The sequence below is a fragment of the Falco biarmicus genome, chromosome 13 (assembly GCF_023638135.1).
Source record: "Falco biarmicus isolate bFalBia1 chromosome 13, bFalBia1.pri, whole genome shotgun sequence".
NCBI classification, from domain to species: Eukaryota; Metazoa; Chordata; class Aves; order Falconiformes; family Falconidae; genus Falco; species Falco biarmicus.
This window is the reverse complement of record NC_079300.1, coordinates 520,578-545,988: the sequence shown is the minus strand read 5'-3', so window position 1 is coordinate 545,988 and position 25,411 is coordinate 520,578. Positions and strand designations below refer to the sequence as shown.

Below are 25,411 nucleotides of genomic sequence, written 5' to 3'. Positions count from 1 at the left end.
CCGGCCCCCTGGTTAAAAAGTTTGAGGACCCCTGCACTACAGTCTCCAGCAGACATCCCTGAATTGAGTGATCTCCCCTAGCTCTTCTAATTCTTTCATTGTTATGGCTTTAACTCAAATTATCAAGCAACCTTTCTGGAAGGAACAATAAGGTACTTTCAAGTGTTCCCACATTTGTTTTGCTCGCAACTGAACTACAAACTAGAACAGTAACTCTGCTCATTTATTCATTCCCCTCATTGGTTTTCTCATTTATGAGCTACTGCAGTCACTTAACCAGCTACTCTTCATGTCTTACCATGAGTTGAGCTACTTAAGTCTGTCCAGAGAAACCCTGTCTATTCTTGAAACAATTAAGGCATGTTTAATTAGCCTCCATCCAACTATGAGATTTTATACTGATAGCTTCCCAATACAATCAATTATCTAGCCTTGAAATATTATCTATCCAAGTATTTCAGATTTTCATTTTTCTTTGTCAAATCCACATGAGAATGTAAGAAAGTCCAAGGCAGTGAATTCACAGCCTCAGGATTACTGGCAGGTGCCTGGCTTTCCCTGCAAGTCTACTTAAGCTCCACATTAGTCAGCTACTCTGTCAAACAGAAGTACTTGCTTCCACCGGACAGCTGAGTTTTCTTCAGTTTTACATGAAACTCTGAAGATTAGTTACTCAACACAACCACATAATTGATCTCAGAAGCAACGCGTGAGCTCGATAAAGACAGAATGCATCTGGGGAAAACCAAGATAATGTCTGAGTTGAATTGATTTAGATTTGTTGATTGGTTGGTTTTGGTTTAGTGTTTTGCGCTTTTTTTGACATTAAAGAAAAACGTAGCTCCTTCACAGGTTTGAGTTATACTAATGAACCACACACTCTTCCCTACACATGAAGACAGTCACATTGCACACTACTTCCATGAGAAGCAAGCATCAAGAAGAAACACATTAACCACAACACTGACTGAATCAGTGTGTTACATAAAACATCAGCCTCGTCCTAAGACCCTCTTTAAATTCCACATGGAGTTTGAAAATTTTTAAAAGTTTCACCCCTAAAAAGAACCTCCAGATATGGCTACAATAAAAAAGTGGGAAGTGTGTAACACTTGACTTTCCCGTGTCTCCAGGAAGAGCATCTCATTTAACAGAAAGGCCTGGAATAGGGAAAGGGAAGTTTGGCAAAATCAATCACATGAAGAGGTGCTGCCTCATTTATCACATTTACATAAGAAAGATGTTTACCAACAACACTTAAAACACATTTATCTGGATGGTAATATGGGGAGAAAATCCATCTTTTATGAGTTAATTTATATTGTGAAGGTTTAATGCTTCACACAAAAATTCATTTGAAACCTAAAATCCTACTGCTTTAAATTCAAGTTTTCCAACAACTGCTGTGTTTTAGGGAAACCCATCCAAAGCTCCTATGGCACTGCTACCATACAAAGGCAATCCAGGCACAGAAGAGCAGCCACAAATATGCCAAGAAGCCATTATTCCCCTTCTTAATCTTCTCAGTAACTATGCCAGTTGCAAAGACAGACCCCTGAGACTTGTGCCCTTAGCAACAGCTATATGAACACTACGCAGAAAAACATTTGCAAGCTTCCTGCTAACGTGTCAGTAATAACTAGTATTCCACTAACATTTAGTGGTTTGAATGTTACCAGCACTCTTCCCTGCCACAGTGTGCTACTGAAAAAACAAACAAGCCTCTATTTTACTGGAGCAATTCAGCAATCTTTTACTGTCTATTGCAATAGCATGTGGTCAGCTTTGTTGACTTTAAATGGTCCCAAGAGATGGCTGCTCATAGGAGAATCATCTGTATTTGTTAGGAAAAAAGTACTGAAATTATACAGGAAAATTTTCTATTATGTTTACACTAAAGTCTCCTACCCAAGCCCCTGAGGTCAACAAACTACTTCCGAAGGAGCTGCAAAATGTAACGAAAAGTCTACCATCAGCAGGCTTAAGACCTCCGTGTTTTGCGGTGGGTTAACCCCCACATCTTGTGATGGGGAAACAAAGGGATTCTGAGGAAATCACATGAGCTTATCATTCCCATAGCAGACATTTCTCTTTCACAAACCAGAGATCACAAAAAAAAGCCCCAAACCACTTTATTGTTATCAAACTATTTAAGTCTGACAACCTGCATCAGAGGCCATCCCACCTACGGGAAGCGGAGCTGGCAGGGCGCTGTTGATTCCTGTCCTGCTGCTGGCAGAGCCACACAACAGAGCTCCACCATGCCCAGACCCTGCAAAGTGCTCCCCAGAACTAGTTTTGCTGGCTGAGGCCTTGAAGCTCCCTTCACTGGAAGTTTATTGTTGAAAGCTTTTCAGTTTCAGTCACCCCAGTAAGGCAAAATCACCTCACGTGATCTTAAGAAAATCTAATAACTGGGGTATAAAAGCAAAACCTGCTAAACCCAGTCAAAGACTTTGAAATTTGAATGGATTGGAAGTTAATACTTGCATCAATCCTGATGAATTCAATTCTATGTTTTTACCACAAAATGTTCAACAGCAAAGATGCAAGACTATTTTAAAGGAAGCAGTCTGCATTCTTCTACCTGAATTTAACATTTTTCTGTAACCCACGCTTCCAGTACTTGCCTCAGATGTTGTACGTAAACCTCAGACTTGTGAAGCCTCAATCTTAATCATTATATATTTTATTTTAGAGGGGTTTTTTAAATCAGCTTCCTCATCTTAAGAATTATTTCTACTTGAGACATGAAAATAGAGAAACAGATGAAGGCTAGGCCTTACAGTGAACTTTTGGTCTATGTGCCAGATCTGTATTCAAAGCCCTGAAGCTTGTTTCAGTTAAATAATGAAGTCCTTGGAACCTAAATACCAACTCTGTCCCATAAATACAGGAAAGTAGCATCATCCAGAGCTTAAAGCAAAAATGCAAATTTGTTCAAGTTTCTGCTGAGAAAGAAGACATGCTTTTGAAACTTAGCCTAATGCTAGCACTTCAGCAATAAAAAAAACAGCAGTATGCATTAGCATTACTTTTAGCCATCAGTGTTGTACACCATACAAACTTGCCAAGCAAACTTTAAAGAACTCAGTTAAGCTTTGCAAGTTGAAAAGCCTCTCAAATCAAATACAGCCAGTACAACGATGAAATAATTATTAATACTTCAACAGCTAAACAAAATTTGTATTCTACAGAGCTTGTTAAGCAGAAGTATTGTGACAAGCCAGAGCATCACAAGGCAGGAAGTCACATAATCACTAGGATTTCAACTTGATGACAAAAAAGCCCCTTCAAAATAATTAAAGCACAGGAGAGAAACACTTTGCAGCTACTGATGAATTAGTAACATCTCTGACAAATCATATCTGTAACAGATATGACTTTGTGCACTTCATAGCAGTTTCTCTCCATGAGTTCAATGCTAACTTAGTAGACTTACTTTGCCCTTGTATCTTGTCACAGTTGTTTATTCCCCATCTACCTTTACTTAAGCAGAATGAAAGCAAGCCAGAAAGCTTCCTTTCCTGGTTTTGAGACCAAAGATTTTAACTGCCAAAATTGTTTTTAAATGTAACATTTTCAGAACTTGTTTTTAGATCTAGGACTCAATAGCCACAATGCCAGTTTCCTTTTTTTTTTTTTTTTGAAAAGGAAGCTGTAAATATTTTAGTGAAGGTCAGCTAGTAGCTGACTAGCATTAAACTCTTTCAGCTTACACATTATGTATGAGATACATGCATAATGGAAGGAGGAAAAAACTGTCATGTCACATATTTTAGATCTATTCAGCTTTAATTTTCAGTACAAATACTTCACATCTGTGACTGTTTTTACACCTTCAGGCTGCAAAAGCCCAATATGAAGTTCAAAACATAAGCAGCAGTTCTGTGCAAACAAAAACGACAAGAAACTTGCATAGAGCAAAGCTGTTCATGCATACCTCAACATGTATGCATTCCATACTTAAGCATTCATACCTATCCCAGAAGGTCTTTGACTCACGTAACTTGTTGAAATGGAACGCTTGGTAGAATGCAGCTGACGGATTCCTATGAGATCCAAGAATCAGACAGACATATTGAAAATGGGTATGTAATACAAATACTAACTGTCTTATTTAACCCGAATTACAAAGTAAATTAGACATCCAGACAGGTTAAATTTATGTCCAAAAGTTTACAGAAGTCACAGAATGCCTAAAGAATAGTATAATTGTTGTTTCTATGAGTTTCCATTAAGGACATACTGATTAAAAAAAATATCTCTAGCCCTACTGATTTTCATGCTATTTCAAGTTGCTACCATAAAAAGATGACTGTAAACTGTAAAGCCATTAATGAAACATATTATGTCATGCCAACAGTCTTGTATAGGTAAGCTGTATACCGCTCTAATGCTATACATGCCTAAATTCAAATGATACCGTTTTCATATTTCACAAATGTCTCTGCAAACAGTACCTAATATTTCTAGTTTACTTAGCACTCTATATTCAAAACACATGAGTTCTCCAAGGGAACCTAGAAGTCAGAGCTAAACACACCACATTCAAGCTACGACACATTAAGTTATAACTGAAAACCAGATCAAGGTAAAATTGAAAAGTGGAATCTAAAACATTGCTGACTTTGTAAGCGGTTGTCAGTCATCCTCACGGCTCCCCTGCAACAGGGCAACTGTTGTTTGGAGGGGCCTTGCCAAGCAGCAAACCAGAGTGCTTCAGCTACCACCATGGGTCTCACAAGCCTTCAGCACAAGCTCCAGTAACCTTGCTGAAAACTGGACACTACGGCACAAACCCTGTCACCAGTGCCAAACCCCTGAGACAGCCTGACCCTCCCTGTTCAGCACACATTTGCCCCATAGACAGCAACTATACCAAGAGTGCAATTTAAATATCTTAATTCTCCAAAGTGTCATTTGAACACTTACTGTTTACAAGATACTGAGTGAAGCACAAAGACAAAATTCTCTGCTGCTAGTAGCTGTACCAGAGCATTCTACTTAAGCTTAGAAACTGCTTTTATCAATATTGCACTTCATCCTTATGCTGGTATAGCTGTGCCAGCCCTAGAGAAGAATGCAACAGCTTAACTGAAAAATCTTCAGAAAAGTTAGTATTAGTTCAAATTCCTTTTAAAGCCAGTTTTAAAATGAGAAGTTTATACCAACATTAGAAGCACAAGCATCTATTACTTTTCTAGGTTTATGGCAAGAATACTTCTTAAAACAAACTGTCTTCAATTATTCAATAATTTCCATTTAAGTACAATTACTGTATAGTTGAGTTGATCTCACAGAACTAAAAAACCCAAAACAATGACAGAAGCAGCACTATAACAAAACACTCTCTGAAGTAATATGATTCCCATGGCAGGTATACAACAAAAACCTCACAAGGATAACAACACTTGTACATCAGCAATGATCAGGAATTGCTTATTTAAAGTACTTGTCACTCCTCCTCCCACCTTCACCACTCCATCCTTCAAACCCCCCCCCCCCCCCCCCCCCACCTAATTCAAGTCTGGAATTTAGCTTAAGGCCTGCTACAGAAGCTGCTTGATCAAGCTGGTAAGCATCGTGCTCTTATATTGGCATTACTTACGTTTTTATAAGTGTTGCACTGTTGAGTGACAATTAAATACGACTAATTATAGGAAGAGCAACACAATAGCTAAAGCACATTTAAGTAACACAGGGACTTAACATATGGAAAGCAACCGGCATCTGCAGGCCAAGAGAGCATTCCTTTGTTGAAGGGAAGGAGAAGGCCCAAGCTCTTCTTTCTAATTCAGTTGCCTGTGAGGAGTATGTAAAAAGTCTCTTCCTCAGAAAGTGACTGGAAATAGAAAGTCATTTAACTTCCAAGATAAATTTACTTGCAGCATATAAAACGCTGTTGTTATTGTTAGCTGTAAGAAGTTGTGGTTTATAACCACACGGCATGTATTTCATACGGTCTATTTTTATACTGATACCCTATATGCTATATATTCTTGTACTATTCTTAAGCAAGTATCTGGAAAGGTATGAGAAAGCTGTCCTCATTAAATTCTCAGTTGACCCCCTGCTGTTGAAATTGCTTTTGCATTACTTCAGACAATTGAGAGACTATTTTCTATTCTGTAGCAAGATGTTAACTGGGTGGGGGTGTGTGTGTGTGTGTGGGGGGGGTGCTCCCTAAACAGGAAAAGCAAATCCACAGAGGTAGCGTGAATATTGCCTAATGTGCAGGTCTGAACTAATGCAATTGAGTTTCAGACTGTTGAAGCATCTATTTTTAACCACATCAAATAGTAACAGGTCAGAGAATTACTAAAAACTCCTTTCAGTTTGCAGAAGCAATTAAGAAAACCACTTACAGAAGTAGCATAACCTAGCCTGCTGCTGCCATGCCACAGCTGAAACACCAGAAGTCCTATTGACACTGCCATAACTGGATGCAGAGACAGCCTGGACCAGAAAAGCAGACTCCTCAGGTCTCCTCTCCAGCAGCTGGCTGGGTCTGAGACACTAAGACTCCCATTGTTGACACAGTGGGCCAAGAGCTGTCCAGAAAGGCGACGTCCCTGTCACTGAACCAGAGAATAAGCGCCCACCTCCTCTTCCATGGGAGGTACACCAGGCACCTCTCTTCCTCGATCTCTGTTGAGAGGAGAACAGGTATTCCCAAGGATAGAGAGGCTCAATTCCAGTCCCAGAGACTACAACAGACAACTAGCTTAGCACGTTTAAACATTCAAACTGTATCTCGATTGGTAAAAAATGTCTCCATATTTCTATAAAGTCCTACAACACATACCATACTTATTTCCTTTAAAAGCTCACAAATGTCGATATTCACAAACACACTCTGTTGTTAGAAGCCATAACCGGTTTTTATGCAACAAAAATTTGATCTAAATTTAAAGGATAAGAATTTATTCAGTTCTCTGAATACTTGAAACTTCAAGTTGTCCCTTTAAAAGGGAAGTCTAAACCATATCCAAAGTCTTACCTCATATTTGAAAGAGTATTCTCCCACTGCCATTAATCAGAGCAAGTACACGCCAGATACAAATTTTATTCTAGAGCTCTGCTTTGCTAGAAACCATGCCCATGAATACTGGCAAATTTTCAAGTATACAGATAAACGCCTTTTAGTTTAAATAATGATACTGGCTTTGGAAGTACTGAGTATCAGTTTGGCACACAGAGGCTGCTGAACAGATGTCTTTTTTTCTAGCTACTACCTTTGAAGGAGGAATAGTAACATCAGCTTCAGTGATGTCATGAACAATGTTTCAATCTTCAAACTACTGACCAACATCAGCAATTAAGGCCAACAAATGGAAGAACACATAAAGAATACCACCCTCCCCCACACTCTCCCCCCCCTCCCCCCAGGTGGCAAAACAACAACAAAAAAAATCATCCTAGACCACTTCAGTTCTCTCTCTCAGTATCACCAACTATTATTTTCATTAACTTTGAGAACAGGAATGATCCAGAAGATTAAAAAGGCCTAAGCACCTGTCTTTGAAGAACATGAAAATAACAGGTCAGACAACCTGTGCTCAATACCTCAGAGGAAAACCAAAGCAGAGCAGAACCACCTATTTATATTACCTAGACAGCAGCAAGCCAACATGGATGGCCTAACAGGCCTCATAGAAAACACACAGAAGATGGGATCACGTTATAATAGTAGAACTTTTAATGCCATCTTGCATGACATTTTCATCAGTAAGAACACGGTTTATACAAAGCGGGTCCACCATTGATAACTACTCTGCACACGCGGCTCTCCAATGGTTCAGTGGAAGGATGCATCAAACAGAGCTCTCCAGGGGTCTCCTCCGAGTGTGTTATAGGATACTTTAATCCATGACTTGGGCAGTGGAGTACAGACTATCTTTATACCTGCAGATGATCTGCAAGCACTCTGGACAGCAGGAATAGAATTCAGGAAGATCTTGCCCAATTGGAGCAATAGTCTGAAATAAAAAGGATGCAATTCAATAAGGATAAGCATGAAGTATTATGCTCTGGTAGCAATAATCAGCTGCACAAGTACAAAACATGGAACGAGTAGGTGACTGCAATTCCACAGAAGAGAATTTATTTAAACAGAAGTTAAAAAATAAAAAACTTGCAAAGGTGTCAAACTTGCAATACTCCTCCTGCACAGAAAGTACACATACTAACTGAAGTCTTGTTCTACTCAGCCTTTCTGAGCCTTTACTTAGATTTCACAACCAGTTTTTCATACCAGCTCTCCAAAAGCATACTGAAGTCCAGGTAAGACCACTAGAAGATATGTCATACTTGATGATTTTTTTTTCCAATAATCAGAATCCCTAAGTAGAAAAATTAAGCATTTGAAAGAGATGAAAGAGACAAGTTACAGGCTTCACACAGTTTCAAGTATCTGCAGAGGAGAAGAAAACTCATTCTCATACCTGTTAGATATAAGCACAGCACAAACATTACAGGGTTTAATTGCAGCAAAGAAAGTTTAAACTGCACCTCAGAATTGTTTTACACATAAAACAGCAAGGACTAGAAAAGACTTCTTACAGAAGCGGTAGGATTTCCACACTTGTCATTCTAGAAGAGATCAAGCTGTTACTGTTCCAGCAGATTTCAGGCCCTTAAGTCTCCAGAGCATCCCACAGGCCCATCTTTCACAATTCTTTGATAATTCAGGACACTGCTAGCAAGAACTTTAAGGCAGAAGTTCTGCCTTTGAACAGGATCAACTCCTATAGGGACCAAATTCAACTATCAAATGGAAAAGAAAGTAGTAAAGAAAGAGGCTGGTTTATACTTTGAAATCAAACTGCCTTTCCATTCAGTTGCAAAGTTCATGTCTTTTTTTGGTGGAAAGTGAGAAATGACCATTCTGAAACAAAATCCTTCTTAGCTGCAGACAAAGCTCATACTGAAGCACCGAGTTTAAGATTAGAAAGAATCAGTAAAATACCCATTATTCTAGTGTTCCTAGTCTTAGAAATAAGGTCATTAATCATACAGTGATCAACAGAACAGGGAATTCAACCGCAAGCTTCTAGCCTCCTATCCTTTGCACAGAAAGCTACAGGAGCCTGGTAACATGCCTGTAAACTGTGTTCTTCAGCCACATTTATCAAAGAAAAGATGTTAGTATGTTACTTTGTACATCTACATTATTTCTACATTGTCAAAAGTGACCTAAAGATTTTAAGAAATAAGTGTCTCAAAACCAGCCTAAGGATGAAGTCAGCAAATAAATGTATTTAGCCTTTAATCTGCATCAGAATTATTATTTAACAGTCAAGGGACTGCATAAGTAAGCACGGTCCCAGGTAAGATCAGACTATCAGCGTATATGGATGTGTTTTTACTGTGGTGGTCAATAAGGAATCGAGGCATTAAAAAAAAAAAAAAGGAAGGCAGTGCCATCAACTGCCCAATCTTATGTGCACTAAAGGACAACAAATAAATCCCTCCCTAGTTTCTGAAGTTTATAGAAAATTGGAGGTATTATTACCCAGAAGCATTTCAAACCTCAGTTAGTTTTTTGTTATATGTCCTACCAATCACCAATAAAAGGCTGTGTTTAACTAGGTTACTAGCTATGACCTGCAATAAAGACTGATTAGAGCTGATATCCAAATTAAAACACCTAGCGTGGTTTACTGAAGTCCTGAACCAGGGGTTTTGCAGTGACTTGATCATAGCTTATCAGGAAACTCCCAGTAAAGCTTATGACATTTCCAGATTATGTTTACACTAGTAACAGAATTCCTTCTCTGTTCCTCTTCTTTTAAAAGACATTTTACTTTTATAAATTTATATCACCTTCTATTTAATGCAACAGCAACTCTGAATCAGCTTTATTTCATAAGACTTCACCTACAAAACAGAGTAACTGGAGTACAAAGCTTTGCAGGAGAGAATTAACCAAGACTGAATGTGGGGAAGTCTGTGTAACATGCCTGTAAGCATAACTTAAGGAACAAACCCTCAAGATGAAAGCTCTTAAGTTTTGTGTTTACATATTCTGTTCACATAGTTCCTTAAATACATTACACTTGAAAAACATATCCTGAAAACCCAGCAATAATTAGACACTGTTACATTCAGTTTTAGGTGCATTCTAGCTACAGATGACAGGAGTGTAACTCAGCGGCCCACATGACCGTTTTTGGCATAGCAGCTCTCAACTAGCACAATGGGTTTTAAAGGGGTCACAGGCTATTTCTAAATGAAAATACCATACAGCGGAGAGAAAACACACTGTATAGATCTGATCTCCCCTGGAAAATCAAGATACACAAATTTAAGTGCTAAGAATGACCAAAATAGGACACGCTTAACAGCAACAGCCAGATGTACCACACAATAGTGCCAGTAGCACCAGCACTCAAGTTTCAGCTGCTTTCAAACAAACTACGCACTCCCACCCAACACTTTCAGAAACTATGAAAATCACCTTCTACTGAGAGAACTAAAGCAGCACACATCACCTGGAACATGACAGGGAAGTCTTGACATCAGCAGCTCCATTTCCGCTAGCTGCATATTAAAACTCCTGATGTTTGGTTTTCAAGTATCAGAAAAGAAAGAACTAGACTTTGGTACCAGAGTTGCATCCTCCTTTCCATAGCAAGGACCAGAGCCCATACTTTCTTTGCCTTGCCTCAAAAGAGGATTTTGGAAAATAATCTTCTGCACTGACTAGAAGTCTCTGAGAAGTGAATGAGAGATGACTGTCTCGACTGCAGAGGTTAAGAAAGTCTGGCAGCGGCCTTTCATTGATCACTTGCTTGCTCTGTTGAGATGCTGGCATCGGCTTTCCCCTGCCCTGCGGGCTTGGCTCTCTAGAAAAGAGACCAGTAACGTTCTTCAGTCCCTATGAATGCTAGGGAAAAGAATAAAACCACTTTTACAAAAATTGGTCATGAGAATGAAGCATGGACTGAGCAGGTTAGATCAACATTAATGGTCAGACCAGAGGGATGTAGCAAATAATCCGAGTATTTAGTGAGCAACAGTCAGACGCTTCCGAAATGTTCCAGCCCACCCTTAACAAAGAGCAGTCACTGGTATCACCACAAGCCCTTGCCTGAGGACAACCACTATTCTCCTCAGCTATACGGGAGGGATGCCAACAGTTTCTTCTCTCCTCCTAGTACTGAATGGTTGTAGAAAACATTTTTATACTTGACTCACCACTGCCTTTTAAAACATGCTCAAGGCCTTTAACAGTCCTCTACCAAATCAGAGCAGATGCACTACACCATTTCATACCATTACAGAACCAACAGACCTCACGTGATACTGATTTGTGAGACAAAAGCTGACCTAGCCTCACTTTTACACTTTATCATTATCTGATAAAATAGCAGAAAGTTTTCTCCTCCTACACCAAAGAATTTGAATACTGACTATGAAAATCTGGTCTAAAAAAACAAGAAAAGATTTTGACACAGTATTAAATTCAAACTCGCTTCAACAGGTTACAATAATTTAGCAACAAGTCTTCTGCAAATTACAAAGCTCCTAACTGTAAAATCAAGATAGTTTCTTCTACTATACACTTCACAGAACAGCTAGCATAAAAACATTCTGTAACACAGGCATTTCAAGAAGAGTTGCTTTACAGAAGATATCCAGCCTAGATGTTTCAGGGGGAGCCACACCTAGTTACTAACTTCAGTCTACCAAGTTTTGCTATTAACAGTTCGAATCCTTCTCTGATTAACATCACTTTGTCGTTTCTGCCTTTCAGGTCTCTGGTAGACACTAGATCAGTAGAGCATAGGAACATGAAGAACGAGATGTTTCCCTTGATTTTGTTATGTTTTTTGAAAGCCTGAGTCCAAGTTTCTATTACAGTTTACATATACTGGTGAAAATTAATGAGGCCAGAAGGACATAATGTTTCCTGTTCACAGAGCCTTGGATCAATAAAACAGCAGCACCTTGCCTTGAGATGTAACTAAACAACACTAGTCAGTAATAATTTTATTAATTAAAATAAAATTACCTGTGTAGGTAATAATCATTCACTATTTCTGAAGGAGCTTTGCTGAAGAGTTCAAATAGTAAATTCTGATATGACTATTTGATACTAATCATCGAAAGAACAGCACAAACACTCAACTTCTAAACCTCTTCCATCTGATTTCAACAGCTGCAACTCAAAACTCTAAGGTTCAATTTTCTTGGGTCCCAGAAAGTGGTCCCCAAACCTCAGGAGTGCTGTATTGTAGACAATCCTGTAATCACAACAGCTTTCATGTCATTCAGGACTTTATTATCTTTTCCATCCTCTACATCCTGTGTTCCCACTTTCCAAAGCCAGACACAGTGCACAATTGGTTCACTCCTGACTAGTGCTTCTGTTCCAGCCAGGTAACCAACGCTCTTTGTGCTCTCCCTCCCTGCAGACAGCAGCACCACAGATATGCTTATTAAAACACTGTGTGCTAATAAAGCAAGGCTGTTTTGTGAAGGCTGTCATGGTTGTCAGTCAGGCTGAATTTTAATTACATAATCCTACAGACTGCGTACGGACTAATCTGAGTGATTCTGTTCTCAAATCAAAACACGTAACAACTGTAAGATTTCTCGTACTAATGACTTGTCTTTCACTGGATAAAGTTAGCCTCCAGTTCCTGCAGGTAGAGTACAAGACAATGTAGTTCACTTGATGTACAGCTTAGCTTCAAGAAAAAAACCACAATAGATCACACCTCCAAAGAGAAACAACTATAGATTAGAAGTTGATACACTTAAACAGAAAGTCTTTGCTGGACCCAGTCAGGGATTCTTGCCAGTATTAAGAAGCTTTCAAGAAAAGCCACAGCGTGGTGGGTTGGCCCTCGCTGTAAGCCAGCTGCCCACTGACCCGCTCTATCAGTCCCCTCCTCAGCAGAAGCGGGGGGGAATGAAGATAAAGGCAGTTTAATGAAGCAATAGCAGAAGTCACACATGAGCAGAAGTGAAGGAAAACAAAAGATGTTATCCTCTGCTTCCCATCTGCAGGCAATGTTCAGCCACTATCCCAGGAAGCAGGGCTTCTGTACATGTAGCGGTTGCTCCAGAAGACAAACGTTGACAAACGTTGCAAATAACAAATGCCCCCACCCCCCTTTCTCTTAGCTTTTATATCTGAGCAGATGTCATATGGTATGGAATATTCCACTGGTCACTTTGGGTCAGCTGTCCTAGCTGTGCCCCCTCCCAAGACCTTGCCCACCCCCAGCCTACTGGTGAGAGGTGGGAGAAGGCTGGAGAGACAGCCTGGGTGCTGTGCGAGCCCTGCTCAGCAGCAGTCAGAACACTGGTGTGTTACCAGTACCCTTCTAGCTACCAGTGCAAGCACGGCGCTATGGGGGCTGCTACGGGGCTCAGCCAGACCCAAAACACACAGAAAGGCCCATCAATATTATCCATGTTTGGATTAATTGAGACAAGTTTAAAAAAAAAAAAAATTTACTGAAAATAAGTTACATGGTTTCAACAAACATCTTGAACTTTACCTCACAAGGGACAGAGCCTTCAGCATCTATTGTAATTTGCCAATTACAATCACTGTGCCATATTATTCTTACGCAAATTATTCCATTCAAGAGAGCAAACTTGGAATGCATTCATTCAAAAAGCAGACCCTAATACACTGGGTAAAAGGAAGTAGTAAAACCCAACAAATTCCGTATTTCTGAATTCAAGGGATTCACATTTGCTAATATTGCATTATACATCGAAAAATCCGGAGATGTCAAAACTCCTAAAATTACTGACTTTTACACAACTTGGCTGGTAAAAGAAAAAGGCATTTATTAATACATATGAACATGTTACTGTAGAGGATTAGGTTCCTACTGCGTGCTTTGCCCACAAAGCTCTATATCCTCAAACCTATTGATGAAAGGGAAAGCTGCTTGTCATTACTGGTGAAGGTGGCCTTGCACAGTGGAACAGCTGACTTGAATATTCATCTTCAAAGAAAATGGCCCCAAAATGAGATTTTTTTCTTTTCCACTAAGTTGCAGCACAGCAGTTTTAGATATTCCAGTTACCTGTAAGTACAAGTGGTTCCTGGTTTTCTGACAACAAAATATTTCAACATCTGTAGGAAAAAAGCAAACTGAGAAAACAGATTCAAGCAGACTCAGCCAAATTCTATCTGTCCTTACTTACGTGACATTGGTCAAGAAAACATCTATTAGCAAACATTTTAAATTAAACAGCTTTTAAAAAAGTTATTAGAACCTAGACCACGAATGGGATGGTTTATTACATCCTCCTGCAGGGAGGGTGCACAGAAGACGGGGCCAGGCTCTTCCCAGCAGCGCCCAGTGCCAGGACCAGAGGCGACGGGCACAAACTGACACACACGAGGTTCCCTGCGAACATCAGGGAACACTTTGTCGTCATCACTGTGCGGGTGCCCGAGCCCCGGCACGGGCTGCCCGGGGAGGGGATGGAGTCTCCCTCCTTGGAGGCATTCAGAAGCCATCTGGACGTGGTCCTGGGTGAGCAGGGGGCTGGAGATGATGACCTCCAGAGCTCCCTTCCAATCTCAGCAGTCAGCAATGTGACTGGTTTCTGTTATTGACAGAGACCCCCCTATTTCAGTTTTTAACATTTAGTAAGTACTAGACAAACATGCCAGTTGTCACTGTGATAGACAGCTGACACCGCTCTATGGTACTAATTAATATTTCTACCTTCTCACTGCACTGTTAAAAGCATTCAAGCAAGCTGTCATGATACAAATGCATTACTCCCAGCTTCAAAGGAAGAATAGATATATACAAAAACCCTCGTGGAGTAATTTTTTTGTCATGTAAAATAAAATTAAGACAAGGATCCAGCTGTCTGTCATGTGGCTGAATAACTCACCTACCTACCCTACATGAGTAAAAATAGATGATCCCATAAAGCAAAGAATTTACTAGCACTCAATACACACTTGTATTTATAACACGAAGTTTAAAGATAGAGGAATTCTCAAGAAGTGGAATGAAGAGACAACCTTACATTGCACTTCAAGTGACCTTTTATGTCTGGAGAATCTTCTCAGAAGACAGTAGCTTTAGCAGTTACTATAAATACTTCTATCTTTACACTTTGTCAAACATAGGAATAAAAGCAGACACCTGCGGCTGACAATCTAGATTTATCCACCAGAACTGTAACAGTTGTACTTTAGCAGGAATCTCACAGAAGTTTCTTATGGAATCATTGCTGACACACAGAAAGCACGAACAAGGTTTGCATTTTCCATGAGGAACAGAAACCACCAATCACCAGCTTTAAAACTGAAAAATGTATATATAGCCTCAAAATGCAACAGGCCAATAATCAAGTACCCAGTGCAGTAACAGGGAACAACCTTCTACTACCGTGTCACCTGAAGTCATAAAAGATTATCAGCACCTCATCTAAAAATACACAGCCTGAGAGAAATTTCAGCTCTTCCATAGTGTGACAGTAGTTCAGTAGTCCTGCCTGCTCTAAGAACCTAAATATTCAGCTTTAAACTTTTAAAAAAAGAAGTTTTAAAAGCTTCCATGAAACGTGTGCTGTTCCTACTATACAAGACAGCATTCACAAACAAGCCAACTATGGAACACTTGCATTCTTCTATAGGGGAGCAGAAAAAAAAAGTAACACACAGCAGCTGAGCAGAATACTTAGGAGTACAAGGTACAGAGAACTATTTATATTAGAGCTGGTATACTTTTTTTTTCCTCCAAGCATTTCCCTCCATTCCCCCTTTTAATAACTATCTCATCTGAAGCACAGCTCATTAAAGAATGTATTGACTACTCCTTAATGAAAGCAACTTAACGTTTAAACTAGGAAACAGCACTGTCAAATGAGCAACTACATTCTTCTGTTTACATATCCTGTAATACTCAAAAAATGAATGCACAGCAGGACAGGTTTTCCATAATCTATAGGCTGGTGTGGTGCTGGAGTTACCTTATGTAATTTTTGTTATACAAAGTACAGCAAGAAGTGAACACAACTAACTGGAGCTTTGTTTGCATTCACCATCATTTAGTTATCACCAACTGTAACGTTCACCTCAAAAGTCCTATCTGAATGTTTTTCCAATGCTGTAGTTCTGGCCATCAAACTGAAGGCACTCACGGCTCTGGAGCATGTCTGTCCATGTTTCATTCTCACCTGCTTCTACAAACACTCATAAACATAAATCCTTCAGGAGGAGAGCTGAAAACATTAAAGTCCGCAGTTGCAGTAGAGCTCAAATCTCAGTATGCTAGGTTTATAAGCAAAAGCGAAGAAACGGACAGTATTCAATAATAATGATACAATTTGAGTATTGCTTACTGTCACATATTTGCAGAATACTTTCTTTTTTCTTCAGAAGTACAATGAAATATGCATCTAGGGCAATACATAAGGATATCCTTATCAAAGTTACATTAATGCCCATGCCTGGTTTCATCCTTATACTATGAACATGGTCTCAAGAGCTCAATTTTATCAACAGTTAGTACACTATACAAATACATGATTTAGCTGAGCAGAGATATATGCTGCAAAGAGGTCTGCACAATCAGGTTTTCAACAGTTTAGCTGCTGTAGTTGACAGTTCACAATTGCAGCCATTCATTAGCGTTCCTGGAATACAGCCTGCACAGTTCAAGCTGGTCAGCTATCTCTGGAAAATGATCTATAATCTGCTCCTTTTCCAACATGCCTAGTAATATTTTGTCCCAAAAGTCTGCCAAACATGTAGGAGGTTTGAACAAGCTTTCTCAGTAACATTCTTTTAACAGAGACAACATATTTCTTCTCCCCCAAGAGCCAACAAAGTTATTAAGCCAGCTGGAATATTACGCTTGTGAACTACAGATTTGTGTATACACGGGCATAAAGGTGAGTAGAGAAACTGGCATACACTGATCCTGAAATCCACTCAGGTACTCTAACTACCCTCCATCCAAAATAATCAGTACTGCTGCTTAAGTTCAACCAATGAGACTCAGGGCAATTTTGAGATCCAGTTCTACTTGTGTTTCTGTAGCATCTGTCAGACTCCAAATTCAAAATGGATTGCAATATTCACAGCTGCCTCAATAAGATTAATACTTCCCCCATCCTTGAATACTATTGCAGTTTATTCTACTTGTAGCCACATTCAGAGAGGAAAAGATATTAAAACTGTGTTATGCTGTAGATTTTTCATAACTTCCACAAAACACGTCTCTTTTTAAGAGCTTAGCAATTTAGACACATCAACTGAAAAAAACACAGCTTTGTTTTTTAAAGGAATGTGTGACACGCCAAACATTCTTTCTTGGTGTTTTTTGTTTGGGGTTGGGTTTTTTTAAAATTCTTTTGGACCACCTACCCATCCTCTTTTCCCCTCCAGGTAAGATTTTTTTGATTAATTGATTCTTCGTTATTCATGAGGTCAATGCAAGAAACCACAGTTTTGTCTAGACTACTGTAAAAGTGTACTAGAGTATCAAAACAAGAAATTAAAGGTTTTGAGGCAAGGTCTGGCAAAAAGTCAGTTCTACATCTATAGATACATAGTTCTATACATCTATCTACATATCAGGCTACATAACCTTATGTCTCCACATCTATCTACAGTTCATTTCAAAACAGCAGATCATAAGATAGCAATAATACAAAGAACTTTTTTCAGAAAGATGGGAACTGACCAGCTTTTTATATCAGACCTCTCCATCTCACACTTAATGTATTTCTCACATTGTTTTCAAAGAACTCCCATCCTAAACTATGTTACTTTTAAAACAGCTCCTCTTCATATTCAGAATGTTGAATGACTTACTAGACAAATTCAAGTTATTTAGAGCTGTACAGTATTCCTTGATGAATCATTATTTTAGAAGATTACTATAGGAGAATGATCTACACAAGTTTGTTAGGCTTCAAGTATGTAAGCTTCAAATATTTAAATACAATTGAAGGTGTCAGAAGAAACATAGATACCTGCCTACACACTGACCACCCCCTCCCCCCTCCCTTCCTGGGTATATTACACATTAATATTAAGATAAAAGAGAGAAACACTTTCCATCAAATTCTAGCTCTTATGATCACAAAATAAACTCTAAACAAAACCAAGCATTAACTTCCTGAACCTGCAGGCAGCCTAAAATAGTGACTCAGAATGTATGAACTCCCTCTGCACCCTATTAGTTTTATCATTGTCAATACTCAGCCTGTTAAACACTTGAAGGTCTTCATTAACTATTTCACCACTGATTTCAGCAGATAAAGCAGCTGGGCATAAGCCCATGGGAGTCAAGACACAATTTAAATGGCAGGAGAGAGGGGGAAAAAAGGCAGGAGCAAGAAGAGGACAGCAGACAAGCAGGAGACAGTTTTATAATAAAGCCTTCTCAATGCGTAAAGCAAATAAAAACGAAGTGGTAAAACAGCCTTAACAAGCTACTAGGTTTTCATTTTCTCCTTTTTCTGTGAAATCAGTGGAAGTCAGGCTACTGTTTGAGGGGAGCAAAGTATATACTTAGATCTACTAGCCCTGTATGCAGCTCCTACTTTGTACAAAGTCTAGGCCTATTTAAAGTAAGTTTTTATTGCTTATCAGTACCACCACTAAAGAAAGCTATTCCAAGCCAGGAGAGACCCTCACATACCGTGTAGCTCCTTGCTTAGTGTACCATTTCAGCAAATGTCAAGGTTTTATCACCCAGCACAGAAGCGGACAACCAAGTAGTACACGTTTCTTTTCAGATAACCACAAGTTAAGTTTCTCTACCAAACATCGTAATATGGCATGTCAAAAAGTGCTCTGCATTTAGAGTCCCTTCCTGTATCTTAATCATAGTTCTCATCGCTCAAGCTTCTGTATAAGTTTTTTTAGAAACAAACCACCTGTGAAGCAATACTGCAAGGTGGCTCGAGTTCAAAGACAAAACTATGAAAATAACTTTAAAAAATCACTGTTCAGGGTAACAGTACCAAAAACTGTCTCACTAGTGTGTACCACAAAGTTAGTAGCCTACAGGTTGAAATAAGTAGGACAATTTTTCCTTTATTATATAAAAGTGATTCATGTGTCACAGATTATAGTGTCTGTTACTATCATTTATATAAATATTAAGTATTAGAAGCTATGCAAAATGAGTGCAAAACACATTCCTTCCTTTCTGACTCCTTAATCATCAGAATGATTAAACACAAGCAAATCATCTTCTGATAATATATTGAGCTATAAAAAAAACCGTACCAGCTTGAAATCTAACCTTATTTGCACAAAGAAGAGTTTGTCAGCTGTGTCAGCAATCCCCTTAAGGTAGGCACCACTGCTAGAAAAATTTAACCATTTAACTTTTTAAGTCTTTTACCACTTTAAACAGAACTAGCACAACTCTCCAAAACACGGTTTTTGCTTGGATAGAGGCATTAGCAGTCACTATCTCAAACGCAGTGTTAGTCAAAGTTCAGCCCAAGACCTACATTACTGCAGATTTAACTCTCCAAACACTAATTTGTCTTTGAGGTACCTTCTCCATCCACTACACCCTAACCCGGTCGCCACAGCTGCTTTACTAAAAGGCACTTGGAGCAACACTGACTGTGCTATCTTGAAGTCCAGTACTCTCCCAAGGTGAGGGAACACTTACAGGATAATTCAGCACATTAGACCTTTTCATAATGGTGTTACTCCTGTTTTAAAAATACAAATACATAAACCCCACATGTATTTAATTCCTCCAAATTGCTGTAATCCCAACAGTAAATGTTAATTACACTAGTCCAGTATAACTGCACAAGAAAACACTGCTTTGCCTGAAAAGTCTTCTCTCAAACAACTCAAGAACACTTCTAGTCATCACACTACCCTTCAGAGCAGTCTGACAAGTCTGTGGAAACAAGAGTCACATACATGCTTCCTCTCTCAGGCCCCTGGATGAGTCTGCTCATACTACACACCTTTGTTACAACTAAGAGTTCCAAATTACTTTCCCATAAAGGAGAGTCATCATAAGGTTGTACCTTCCATTGCATCTATATCTTTGCCCAAGTAAGCGGTGTTTTTTTTCAATGCAAAGGATCATCACCTGTAGAGCTTTCACTGTGCAAGAGCATATAAATTCACATCCAGATGCAAGTACTTTCCTTACCGATAAGGTGCAAACCCAACAGCAGGACAAAAATCAAGAATCTGTCTTATAAGCCTTGAAGTTTTCCAAGATATCTCATCTGACGGCCCCAAATAGCAATACACTTCTATTTTTAACACTGCAACGTAGTGGTGTTGATAAAACCATCTTAACCTAGCCATCATTTTACAATGTGTTCAGGGGAAAGGAGAGAACTGACTTCCTCCCATGCTGAGCAACTGGGTGCAGAAGGATAGCTCTCAGTCTTTGATTTGGAAGTAGTCATATTATTTGTGCATTAAGCAGCTTTCAGGCTACTTTCTGCCCCATTTAGTGAGATCAGTAATCACACTTGCAGCCTGAGAGGAACAAGTACAGTTCACTGCTTGCCCGAACGCTTTGCTACCTTCTGTACTCTTAAAACAACAAAACAAGTAGCCCTAGTACATTTCAGTACAAATTTCTGAAAATATGAACTTGACAGTAACTCGATAGTAGTGGTTTCCCCCCCCCCTTAAGAAAAGGTATTTTTATGGCATTACAAAATAATTCATACCTGTCTTCATCACCATCAACAGGAATAGATATGCCAAATACAGAGCTGGCAAGACTGTTCATAGGAGTACTTGCAGGTAACTGAAGAGGATTTGCTAGAGTGTCTGGAATGGGAGGCTTCACAAGAGGTTTATTTTCAGCTATAAGAGAAAGTGGTGGCTGAGGTAGGGGTTCTGATTTTCTTCTAGTATCATCAATCTGGCCTACTAAGGATTGAGCTTGGGTCTGAAACTGTCCGAGGTTTGACTGTGGCAGATTCGCAGGTACATTAGGCGTGCCCTGCATTAATGAGTGTCCGACATGCTGTGGCTGAACACCGGTACTTCTGCTGACAGAAGTATGGCTAGTCAGCTGGGACTGGACTAGTGTAACAGGGACATTTGGCATAGTAACGGAAGTGGTGGTAGACACACTAGGCACACTTGTACCCGGCACAACTGCAGGCACGCTCTGAACTCCAGAGACCACAGCATGGGGAGCACCAGGCATTCCGGACACTTGACTGCTTCCACCCATTTGATGCTGAGTCACAGATTTCTGTTGCACAATCCCAGCATGTCCAATGCCTTGCTGCACCACACCTCCTGCTTTCGGAACGGCAGTCTGACTAGCTTGTGTCTGGCCACTCTGCATTAATCCCGATCCCTGTCCAACTGCTTCACCAGGCTGTGCCGACACCCCCATCACTGGTGCTCCCACAGGTGAGGGATTTTGGCCGGTCACCTGCCCCACAGGAAGGTTGGAAGCCACAGTACTTGGAACAGAGCCTGTAGTAGCCTGTTGAATAGTTCCTTGAGACTGCATAATTGTCATGTGCTGCATGTATTCGGTCTGACCAGAAGGTTGCGTTGGCAGTAGATGCACTGGTGGAATCTGGGACTGAGAATAAGCAAACTGTTGAGGCTGAGTCACTGGTATGTTTGCCTGCTGCACCTGCTGCTGTGCCACAGGAATGCTTGGCTGCCCTACTGTCACTTTTGGAGGTGCCATGCCTTTCCCATTGGGTCCAGCCTGTGTAACACCCTGCGTATTTACCTGTGGCTGCGATTGCTGTGGCACCACCATTTGCTGATTTGCTACCGAAGCCCCAGAAAACATAGGCTGAGCAGTACTTTGAGGCACGGCCCCACCTATGGGTTGTTGCAGCTGCTGTTGTTGCCCAATGACAAAATTAGGTTGCTGTAGAGAGGACTGGTTCATTTTCTCTGTCTGGATCAGCTGTGACACAGCAGTCAGGGAACTGTCAGCTACAGAATCAGGGCCATGGGCTGACACTGGCACAGCTGAGACCACGACGGAACCTCCTGTGGCACCAAGGCCGCTGTCCCTCTCTTGAGCAGCCTGCTCAAAGGTGCTGCTGTGCCTAATGCAATCTCCAGTCCTGCCCAGGACACCACCACCATCCGAGTCCCGGTCATAATACTCCATACACGTCCATCGTCCTCGCCTATAGGGCTCCCCTGTACCATGGTCCAGCTTGATCACCCTGAAGCGTGAGCTGCACGCAGCAGCTACTGTCTGAGACATCGTCCCAAGAGCAGCAGATGCAGAAAGCCCTGTGGAGGGCAAGGCGGTTGGAGCACTGCTGCTAGCTGCCACCGCAGTGCCAGGGGCAGTAGCTGACAGGGGGGCCGCAGAGCTCTTGGGCACAGCCCCCCCGCTGGGGGCCACAGCTGGCGGAGCCGCAGCTACCCCACCCGCAGCCACAGCCAGCTGCCCATCCAAAAGGAGGTTGGGAGAGATGTTGCCAGGAGTTTCAGCCTCACCCACGTTGTTGAGCGTCTCTTCTGAGGAGCTCCGCTCACAGACATCCTCGGGGCCATAGTCGGTGGCTCTGGAAACGTCAAAGATTTCAGAAGACACGTCCTCAGTGCGGGACTCATCCGGGTCGTCCAGGCTCTCGGTGTCCTCGGTGATGCTGCTGGCCACCTGAGCAGTGGTCACGCTGGTGATCTGGAAGCAGCTCTTCTTCTTGGCCGGCATCTTGGACATGTTTCCTGCGCGGGGCCGGTCTCCGCCGGCCGGGGCGCGGCGCGCACGGGGCCGGGGCGGGCTGTCACGGCGTGCCGACCGGGCCGGCGGCGCCACCGCACATCCTCCGGCTGCTTCCTGCGGCGGGCGGGCGGGCCGCGGCGCTGCCGCTGCCAGGCCGCGGGCCGCGCGGGGGGCGGCGGGGCTCCTCCTCTTCCTCCCCGTCCGCAGCCCTCCTCCCGCGGCCGGGATGCCGGCCGCCGCCGCCTCCTCCTCCCCGCCGCAGCCCCCGCTCTGAGCGCAGCGGGACCGGCCAAGCGCCCTGCAGCTTCCTGCCGGCCGCGGCGCGGCGCGGGCCCCGGGCGTGCGCAGCGGCCGCAGACGCGGGCCCGCAGCCCGCCCCACGCGAGGGGCCCCGCGGCGGCCGGGCGAGGCCCAGGCGGCCCCGTCTCCCCCCGCGCCCTGTCTCCGCGCTCTACCTGGAGACCAGCGCCAGGCGCATCCTGCTCGGAACCAGCCCGCGGGCGAGCCCCGCGGCCAGCCCCCCCCCCCGGGCGGCGGGCCGGCGCTGCGGCGGCGCGGCGGAAGAGCAGGCGAGGCGGCCCTGCGGCGGGCGACCACCTGCGCTGCAGCGGCGCCGGCCCCGGGAGCGCGGGCTCCGACTGCCGCTCCCTTCGCCCAAGATGGGGCTCAACTTCTCCTGCGCTGCACCCTGGGAAGGGCGCGGCCACGCCCCCGACGCTGCGGCGTGATGACGTCACGCCCCGCCGCCGCTCGGCGCAGGGGGAGCACGGCGCGAGCGGTGGCCGCTTGGAATGTGCCGCCCGCCCACTCCCCCCGCGGACCGTCCAGCTTGGTCCCGCCCGGCCGCGCGCGGCCCGGCGGCAGCTGGGCGCGCGAGCCTCCCTGCGGCCTGCCCTGGGGCGCGAGCCCGCCCCCGCCCCGCGCCTCCCCGCGCTGAGGTGCCGCGGCCCAGCTCCTGCGGGAGGGCTGTTAACGGGGCATCGCGGCCAGGGCCCTGTCCGTAACCGTTTCGGGCGGCGGCTGACGCTGTTTAGTTCTTTTATGTCAGCTGTTGTGTGGCAGTTGCCCCGCCACGGTAGGAGGTTATTCCAGAAATTCGCTCTGCCAGTTATGAAAATCGTCGTATCTCCAAGCCTAAATTCCTAGCCAACTTGTAGTCCCAGGTCTATACTCACGAAGGTAACCGGTTGCTAGCTACTTCTCATAATTGCCATGGCCGTTCCCAGAGCCTGACTCTGCGTGACTCGCAGTTCGAGTAATCGCTCTTAGAGACGAGCGAGCAGAGCCGCACGCAGACCTGCCGGCCAGGCACTGCTGGTGCCATAGCCTAGGCCATAAGGAGCCTACCTTTGGTGTCTTCAGGTGCTCATCTCAGAAATCCCTGATATGTAAGTCAACTTTCTGTTGTATCTCATTTCTGTTATTACAGTCACCAATGTCATCAGGGTTTTCCTGTATGATAATCTGGTCCCGGTTTGAACAGTTGTGCCTTGCCACTGTACCAGTAACCTGTCCTGGCCGGCTGTCAGGTTGCAATCTGCTTTAAGACCAGTTGTAACATACGGAAGATCCCCACTATTAGCTTCCCTTTGGTTCAGCTGTTACCTGTAAGGGCAAACAGTTCAGCCAAGTTCTGATTTATTTGGCAATTTTGCATGCTAATCCATCTCTTCTGTATCTATTTTCAGTAGTATTTTCCAATATATCATCATACCGAATACTTCTTTGGCTTCAACAGAGCTTAAACCTACTGCATTAACAGTGTAGGGACTCATTTATGTTAGGAAGGAGTTCTGAATCTGGCATGAGCCACCGTGGTAAATTTATCCATTAAATTTATCCATTATTATCAGGCCTGCTGACTACACGAACTTTAGCAAATGCCCTTCCACTTTTTTCCACCCCCAACATTAATTTGAAGTTCTTATCAACTACTGTGCTAGCGCCAATTCCAGAAAACTTCTGCAGGAGATGTTTGGATGTGTCCATTCATGTTATTAGCATCTTCCATTAATCAGATATTTCAAATGGTCTGTGTCTCCATACTTGAACTTTCTGTCATGATTATCCTGTGACACCTTCTCATTTCTTCTCATGGAGGAAAGAATTCTGATCATCACCCAATTCTCCATTTCTTTGACCATTGCTATAATTCAGTGGGAATCTGGTAGTGTCATTTGACCAAATGTAGAAGATTACCAGTGGGGTTTTCTCTGTTAGCCCCAGGTCAATGTCCCACAGTTTCTGCCCTGCCAAGTACCAAACTCCCGCTTTTCTGGGTATACTCTGGGTAGAGGACTGTCCCTTCAGCTATTGCCATACACATGGGTAGTCTCTTTCGAGTCCAGAATCTCAGGTTACACCCAATCTGTTCTGCTTTCTGTTCTGTGGTGCCTTCTGAATTCTCCTTATGTGTGCAACATCCTTGGTTTCCATGTCTGTGTGCATACAGTGTGCCAAGACTTGCTTTTCTTGTCATCCTCCTTGGCACTTTGTCTTCTGCCTACTTCTTTTTACACTAATTTGAACCTTATTTTTGATTCTGTTTCTCTGTGTACTAGCTCATCCCTTATTATTTCCTATCCTCATATTCTTCAGTGTCTGCCTTCTAAAGTTTCTTCATTCTGCATACGTTAGGAGATGGTGAACTGTCTGTGTGGCATGCTTTTTGCTCCTTAATGATTTTCAATTCCCATTTGAACTCCATTTGTAATTCTTGGGTTTCCTCCTGCTGTACAGGA

The 25,411-nt window shown here is 42.4% G+C and overlaps 1 protein-coding gene across 8 annotated transcripts in view; it reads right to left on the bottom strand.

The window, feature by feature from the left end:
* The window catches only part of TSC22D2 (TSC22 domain family member 2), a 31,186-nt gene extending 7,830 nt beyond the window's left edge, over positions 1-23,356 (bottom strand). The window contains exons 1-3 of one of the 8 annotated variants that reach the window (XR_008825164.1): positions 20,677-23,330; positions 7,909-7,982; positions 3,944-4,052 (exon numbers count right to left, since the gene is read on the bottom strand). Coding sequence is in view for 5 of the 8 variants with exons in the window: in XM_056358400.1 (XP_056214375.1) it covers positions 3,981-4,052; positions 7,909-7,982; positions 20,677-22,667 (2,137 nt within the window). In the remaining 3 variants the exon portion in view is untranslated. Of the gene's footprint in view, positions 1-3,943; positions 4,053-7,863; positions 7,983-10,496; positions 10,851-13,929; positions 14,058-20,676 lie in introns of those variants that run through there. The other 7 variants (XM_056358400.1, XR_008825163.1, XR_008825165.1 and 4 more) reach the window with 7 other exon arrangements.
* Positions 23,357-25,411: the final 2,055 nt, after the last annotated feature.